Consider the following 8,525-nt stretch of genomic DNA (forward strand, 5'->3'; position numbering starts at 1 on the left):
ACTTGGATCATTGGTGTCACAGAACCACGGCGGCGTGGATCGTTGAGCACATTTATCAATCACTGGATTGTCTGGTCTAGACTCGATTTTTTTTACAGACCGACGTCACAGAGTGAGAATGTCGGTATGTGCGGCGTTATTCAAGAACAAATGATATGGATTGTGTAGGAAAGGCATACTATAGAGCCGTTAGAATTCACATTTGTGGATGCTAAATATGAAACAATAACTCCAACATGAAAGTGTCCATGCAAAACAACAAAATATTTATTTCGGCTTTGATATGTATCACACACTACAGCAAGGGGCGAATACAGGCATCATTATTCACACATCACAGTGGCCACCGACACGAATATTCACCGTTTCCTCCGGTGATAGTGCTTTAGGATCTCCACTGGTGACTTTTTTTAGATAGACATTTTTTTAATTCTGACAATGTAAGCTATCTTTCAAATTGAAAGAGAAAGTGGGTCAGTTTATTCTACTCTTATGATCATATTTTAATTATGTTTCATTCTTTAACCTATTATGGATAATACAGGAAATCAGGGCAATGTCTATGTAAGCGTTCCATGTTCGGAACAGATCAATAATGTACGTATGCATTTACGGATATATATTTCTAACATGGCGCGAGATTCCACTCACGACACAATAATGTGTTGGGAATTTTGCACCGCTGCTCGCATTCACTTTCACCCTAAATGGTAATCAATTCACTCCCTTGTTTAATAATAAACACCAACATTTTGAAATTTGACTTTCAGTCTGCGATTTTCAGCTCATCTAATTGACGATAGTTTGAACATATTCCGGTAAAGCATTACCGATACACGATACAGCAGGGAGCATAAAGGCATATTTGTTAGCAGATCTAGACATCTTTCACAGTTGGACATACTGACATATTTGACACTCACTGATGCCACGTTATCATCTACATTGATACCAGGAGGTCACACTGAACATTCATCTCTGTGGCTGCATCCGGAAGCATCCTGGCTACACCTTCACATACTTTGCCCACTGCTGGCGAATCTCGTCAAAGGAGGGAACGTCAGTCGCCGTAGACTGTAAAAACAATATGATTTTTTTACTTTTTGAACTTGGAATGTTTTTTCACTTCAACATTTGTGCGACCTATAACTTGAGAACTACCTCATGGATCCATTTAGACCCGTGACGATCCTTGTAGAATACGTCTTCAGCAACCCATGCTTGCTGTAAATGGCGACTGTGCGTGTCGTAAAAGGCGACTAACGGGATCGGATGGTCAGACAAAAAACAACAACAGACAACTTCGTGGCGGGAGATAATGATCCCCAGGGTTGTAGAGATATGAATGACGCACGTCCATTCATATTCGGATACTTGTTTTAAAATTATTTTAATGGGTCTTCGGTGAACGGACGTTCCAATATCCCCCCACCCACATCGTGGCGGGAGGTAATAATCCCCACGGGTGTACAGAGATGAGTGAAGCACGTCGACATATGTCCATTTATATACGGATAATATTTAAACAACAGTAATTCTTTTAATGGCTGTCTTCGGTGAAGCAGATCAGCGGGTGAATGCGTTTATTTGATGTAACGCAGCTTCGAACAGTTTTTCAGTTAACGCCCGAAGTGATGCAGGTCTCAGACGTTTACCACTTTGGTAAACACCTGACCACGGGTCGAACCGGGATTCAAACCCACAATTATAGGTTTCTGGAATGCCAAAGCGTCGCACCTCTGCACAGCGAATCGAATTAGGTCACCGGTTTCCTCTGAAGTACATCAATATGTTGGTGCATTGAAGTATGAGAAACAGAAATATTACCAAATAATAATCGAAAATTATGAATCACACTGCGAAAGGAATTTAACCTCTGTTTTATCGTTATGCTCCCTACAGTCTGACTATTTGTCAGTATTTAGACCCGTGGAGATCCGGGTAGAATACGTCTTCAGCAACCCATGCTTGCTGTAAATGGCGACTATGCTTGTCTTGTAAGAGGCGACTAACGAGACCGGGTGGACAGACTTGCTGACTTGGTTGATCCATGTCATCGTATCCCAATTGCCAGGATCGATGCTCACTGTAAGTGACGACCCGTGAATGTCCGGGGTAGAATAGGTCTTCAGTAACCCATGCGTGCCGTGAAAGACGACTATGCTTGTCGTAAGAAGCGACTAACGGGATCGGGTGGTCAGGCTCGCTGACATGGTTGATGCACGTCATTGTATACCTGATTGCGTGGATCGATGCTCATGATGTCAATCACTGGATTGTCTGGTCCAGACTCGATTATTTACAAACCGCCTTCATATAGCTGCGACATTGCTGAGCGCGGCGTTAAACAACAAATAAACAAACCTTTCAAACTTAAGGAACAATTTCTATACTAATAGGAGAAGTGCAGTGCAAAGTTTGATTTTGATGTGTGCATTTTCTGACAAATATGTTTTTATCATGTTTTGAAGTTAGAAATATGTTGGGATATTTGCTAAATTATACGAAAATGGGAGTTATAGAAATTACAAACTCACTCGCACTATTGGTTTTAATAATAATAATAATAAGAAGAAGAAGAAGTGCATTTATAATGCTCATAGCGCTACACTATTATTACCCCGGTCAATGGATCAGTGAGCACTCGATTTTCATTTTTGGGGGAACGATGCAGTTTTATAAAGCTTTGTTTATTTTGTTTCTTTCTTTCTGTGTTTGTTAAACGCCGCACTCACCAATATTGCAGCTATATGACTGCGGTCTGTAAATAATCGAGTCCGGACAAGAACGATCCAGTGATTGATATTATGCGCATCGGTCTACGCAAATGGGATACGATGACATGCATCAACCATGCCAGCGAGCCTGACCACCTGATCCCGTTAGTCGCCTCTTACGGCCAGCATGCATGGGTTGCTGATGACCTATCCTCCCCCTGAATCGTCACGGGTCTATAAAGCGGTGTTGCTTACCTCTGTACCGCTTGGACAGATACTTGGGATGTCGAAGATTGAGTCGTCAAAGTCTGTGGTGTAGGTGCCAAAACCAGTTGATTGAAGCAAGTTGTCTGAAAAAGGATACAAAATGAATTAGTATCAAACAAATTTCAACCGACAACTTAAATATCTTATTTGATATTGCTACTTTTTTATATTTTGTTATTGTGAGGTGAAATTGGGTTTTACGTCGTTCAAGAATATTGGACTTCAAACCAACGCACGTGTGTGTGTGTGTTTGTGTGTGTGATGCGTGCGTGCGTGTGTGTGTGTGTGCGCACTTGTGTGTGCTTGCTTGTACTAGTCTGGACTAATGCCGGTTTATGACACTAGCCCACCAGATGCCAAACCACAGTTTTACATAGATACTGACTAGGAGCCGACCAGTCCTTGGTTTATCAACTTGGTGCGGAGCGCCTGGCAAGGTAACCGTTTAACGTCTTTTAGTGTGACGCGTTCAGTGGTCGAAGCACCGATCTTTCCCTCTCCAGGGGACCGCCTCCGTGGTCTAATGGTAGAGCGTCCGCCCGGAGAGCGGAAGGTCCGGGGTTCGATCCCCATCCGCGTCATACCAAAAGACGTTAAAAGATGGTACTTGTTGTTACCCTGTCTGGCGCTCGGCATTAAGGGGCTAAAACAAGGACTGGTCGGCTCGGAGTCAGTATACTGTGTCTGAGTGGGGTATTCATGTTAAACTGCGGCATGGTATCTCAGTGTGCTAGCACAATAAATCGGCATCAGTCCGGACTAGTACAAGCAGCCACACACATACACGTGCATGCACGTCGCTATATAAGTGCAATAATCTTGGACGCGACGTTAAACCCCATTTCACCTCACCTCACCTCTCTCCAGGGAGACGTTCTGTCCACTTGATCACGGACGCCAACAAATTTAGTCAACGATATATTTTCCAAACATGTATGATCGAAAAATATTTTAGAAACTGTTTCTGAAAGTTATTGCTTTGAAGTATTTTATCTTTGGGACGAAATGAACTAACAATTCACATGAAGTCAAGAAACTCTCACGTGAGCCAAGTGCAACTTACAATCCTTAAGTCCGTATATATCTGTCTGAACAGGAATGCATTCTTTCGTGACGAGCACCGCGGTGCCTATCTTGCTGTTGGGATCAGGACCAATGCCGCTGTAATCTTCAGTGTAAACTTCTCCTGACAAGGAGTTATCCCCGAATCCAAGCGTAATGTCAAATGATTTTTTGAATGAATCTGAAAAAGGAAAACTCAATAACTTGTCGAGAGAGTCGTTGACTGACACACAATAGAGAAGCGTAGAAAGTACATTACAAGTTGTGAAGAATATCATGATTAATTCTATTGAAAAATTAAAATAATTAATATTGTTGAAAAAATACATTTATTGCAAAAAAAATAATATTATGGTAAAATAAATTAATTGCAAATTCGACCCATGAACATCCCGGGTAGAATAGATCTTCAGCAATCCATGTTTGTCGCGAGATGCTCATGGTATAAAGCGAGGGATTGTCTGGTCCAGACTCGGTTATTTCAGACCGCCTTCATAAAACTGGAATGTTTCTGATTGCCGCGTAAAACACCAACAACAAAATATTGCAAATTGATTTGTTAGTTATGGTACTAGCCCACTGTGATACCATGCTGAAGTTTAACCTGGATTTCCCATTCAGACATAGTATAGTGACCAGCTCTTGTCCTTTCTCCTCTGACCCGTGAAGATCCGGGCTAGAATAGGTCTTCAGCAACCCATGCTTGCCGTAAAAGGCGACTATGCTTGTCGTAAAAGGGGACTAACGGGATCGGGTGGTCATGAGAGGCGACTTGGTTGATACATGTCATCGATCCCAATTGCGTGGATCGATGCTCATGATATTAATCACTGGATTGTCTGGTCCAGACTCGATTATTTACAGACCGCCGGCATATAGATGGACTATTGCTTAAAACAACAAACCAACCAACGTTTCTCCTCTTCATGCCGAGCGACAGACAGGGTAACAGCAAGTACCATATCTTGACGTCTTTTGGCATCAACCAAGTCAGCGAGCCTGACCACACGATCTGACTGGTCGCCTCTTACGGCAAGTTTGGGTTGCTGAAGACATTATTCTACCCCAGATCTTCCCGGCCCTATTATGTTTCTAGGTCTTGAGGTCTATGTCGAGCTTTCACCATTTGAGGTTGTAAAAGTCTGAGACCTGCATCACTTCGAGCTTTCCTCCCACATTATACTGTCACGCCGTGATATAACTGGAATTATGTTAGAAGTGGCATCACAACCCAACACTCTGCCTCACTCGCCTCTGAAGAATGATAATTATGTTAATTCCGGCATATAATCTAATGTGAAGTCTAAATATACATTTACAGTTGCATCGTTATATATCTATCTGATATATTTACCTTGAATTTACCTTGAATACATGGCCCGTGAAGATTACGGGGTAGAATAGGTCTTCAGCAACCCATACTTGCCGTAAAAGGCGACTATGCCTGTCGTCAAAGGCGACTAGCGGGATCGGGTGGTCAGGCTCGCTGACTTGGTTGATAACATATGTCATCATATCGATCCCAATTGCGTGGATCGATGCTCGTGATGTTAATCACTGGATTGTCTGGTCCAGACTCGATTATTTTTACAGACCGCCGTCATATAGCTGGAATATTGCTGAGTGCGGCGTTAAACAACAAACAAACAAACAAACAAACCTTGAATACAGAACTTGGCATATGGAAGGTTCAACGTTCTGACGGTGCACGTATTCTTCTTGAGGTCGATGGTATATTGCCGACCCTGCAATATGAGAATTTTATATATTCATAAATTCATAAAATATTTATCCTTATACGTTAGTGTTTGATAGCGATGTCATGTTAAAATGATACTTACTCATTTATAATACCCCGGTCTTGAACAAAAGATGTTCTTTAGTCTGACATAAACTCCTTTCATGAGGTGATGAAGGTGAGGTGAGGTGAAATGGGGTTTAACGTCGCGTCCCAGATTATTGCACTTATATAGCGACGTGCATGTACGTGTGTGTGTGTGTGTGGCTGCTTGTACTAGTCCGGACTGATGGCGATTTATAGTGCTAGCTCACTGAGATACCATGCCGCAGTTTTAACATGAATACCCCACTCAGACACAGTATACTGACTCCGAGCCGACCAGTCCTTGTTTTAGCCCCTTAATGCCGAGCGCCAGACAGGGTAACAACAAGTACCATCTTTTAACGTCTTTTGGTATGACGCGGATGGGGATCGAACCCCGGACCTTCCGCTCTCCGGGCGGACGCTCTACCACTAGACCACGGAGGCGGTCGAGGTGATGAAGGAGTAAGCATATACCCCGAAACGTTGTGTTCCTCATTATAAATAAGTTGGCATCCATAAATGCTCTTCCTTATACGTATCACTTGTAAATGCCTTTCAAAGACTTAATATATAATGGGATTTTCACTTTAGTGTCAGTCACCGGATTCGAAAAAAGCGCATCACTTGCTCGTCTGTGTTTTCCTTGCCTTACAACGGTCATTGACTTAAAGAGTCGTGTACAATATGTGTCCAGTGTATATGTGTATTCCTGATGGGGAAATATGATTTTTCAAATTTGTAACAAAAATAATTTTAGAAAGTCCTACCCCCTCCTCTTAAGTAAAATGTGCCCGGTTTAACTGTTTTCTTATGCAGTCTAAACGATTATGTCATACATCAAATCTGAATACGTTCGAACACATTTGATTTGGGTTTTTTGGTTTGTTTTTTTAATGCCGCACACATTTGAGCGCTGCGGAGAGGATATTTTAGAGTGAGTGAGTTTGGTTTAACGCCGCTTTTAACAGTATTCCAGTTATATCACGGCATGTCAGCTTAATGTGGGAGGAAAGCCCGAAGTGATGCAGGTCTTAGACGTTTTCCACTTCGGTGAATCCAACGAGAACGGGTATGGTGCTGACAAACCTAGAAACACAATCGGGGCAAACCGGGATTCGAACCCACAATCATATGCTTCTTGCGTGTCTAAGGGACGCAACTCTACACAGCGAATAGCGGCGCCTTAGACGACTGGGCCACCAGTGCCCTCAGGATATTTTAGAACCTCAGAATAAACAACAGCTGAATATGATATACATTACCTTCTTGTAATCGGCGATAATTTTGACCTCCCTCTGTGTGTCTTCGAGGCTGAAGTTACTGATGCTGGCATATCTCTGACTCGCGGCATCAACATATTCTTCAGAGCGCCCCTGAAACCAGGAAATCAGACATCTTGTCCACATCATATTAACATTAACAAGATATTAATATCAACTCCGACGGGATTCAGGGTTTCCCCAAGAACCTATACTTGTTTGTTTGTTTGTTGTTTAACGCCGCACTCAGAAATATTCCAGCTATATGATGGCAGTCTGTAAATAATCGAGTCTGGACCAGACAATCCAGTGATTGACATCATGAGCATCGATCCACGCAATTGGGATACACTGACATGCATCAACCACGTCAGCGAGCCTGACCACCCGATCCCGTTAGTCGCCTCTTACGACAAGCAAAGCCTCCTTTTAAGGCAAGCATGGGTTGCTGAAGACCTATAAACCCCGAAAAGGCGATTATTTACAGACCGCCGTCATATAGCTGGAATATTGCTGTGTGTCGTGATAAACAACGTACAGACGATAACTTATGGAGAGAGAGCGATAGATGGAATATTGTTGTGAGTCGCGATAAACAACGAAGAAACAATAATATATGGAGAGAGAGAGAGAGAGAGAGAGAGAGAGAGCGATGGAAGATTGCTGTGTCGCGATAAACAACGAACAAACAATAATTTTGGACAGAGAGAGAGAGAGAGAAAGATGGAATATTGATGTGCCGCAATAAACAACGAACAAACAATAATTATGGAGAGAGAGAGATGGAAGATCGTTGTGTCACAATGACAATAATATATGGAGAGAGAGAGAGAGAGAGAGAGAGAGAGATGGAAGATCGTTGTGTCACGATAACAATAATATATGGAGAGAGAGAGAGAGAGAGAGAGAGAGAGAGAGAGAGAGAGAGAGCAGAACCAGAATGTACCTACCGCGTCGATGAAGGGAACATTCACGCCTTCTACTTTGACCAGAGCAAGACCTGCGGAGTGTCTGTCTGCCGCCCACCTGTCGGGGGCACAACAAATATTACCCCCTGACAGACCAGAGGGCAACACGGACAACAAGGCTAAGTACAACAACATGATTCCCAGGGATGGTCAGACGTGTGGAGGAAGCGGAATCCTGTTCCTTATAAGCAATAGCATCCACTAGGGGTCATCTCAAAAGTTGGTCCACATTTGTGTTTGTATCTTGGAATGTTTTTAGATTTTAAATCTTCTTGAGTATATCTTAATGGATCAAACGTATTCTTTTAGGCATGTGTTATTTATTTTGCACAATACACCTTATTTATGTTTGATAAAGTTAAAAACACAAAATCCAGCTGAGCTCATCCCCCTTGTTGAACAAATTAGACAGAAAGTTGTGATATTA

General features: G+C 42.5%; 1 protein-coding gene across 1 annotated transcript; it reads right to left on the reverse strand.

Moving 5' to 3' along the window:
* Positions 1-243: 243 nt before the first annotated feature.
* Positions 244-8,269, reverse strand: LOC124115237 (ependymin-related protein 2-like). Its single transcript, XM_046476153.2, has 6 exons — positions 8,081-8,269; positions 7,134-7,244; positions 5,707-5,791; positions 4,048-4,227; positions 2,973-3,067; positions 244-1,074 (listed from the first exon to the last, which is right to left on the reverse strand). Exons 1-6 carry the CDS (start codon positions 8,231-8,233, stop codon positions 1,006-1,008), a joined length of 693 nt encoding a protein of 230 aa, XP_046332109.2. The 5' UTR covers positions 8,234-8,269; the 3' UTR covers positions 244-1,005.
* Positions 8,270-8,525: the final 256 nt, after the last annotated feature.

The sequence above is a fragment of the Haliotis rufescens genome, unplaced genomic scaffold (genome assembly GCF_023055435.1).
Source record: "Haliotis rufescens isolate VD_foot unplaced genomic scaffold, xgHalRufe1.0.p SCAF_14, whole genome shotgun sequence".
Lineage (NCBI taxonomy): Eukaryota > Metazoa > Mollusca > Gastropoda > Lepetellida > Haliotidae > Haliotis > Haliotis rufescens.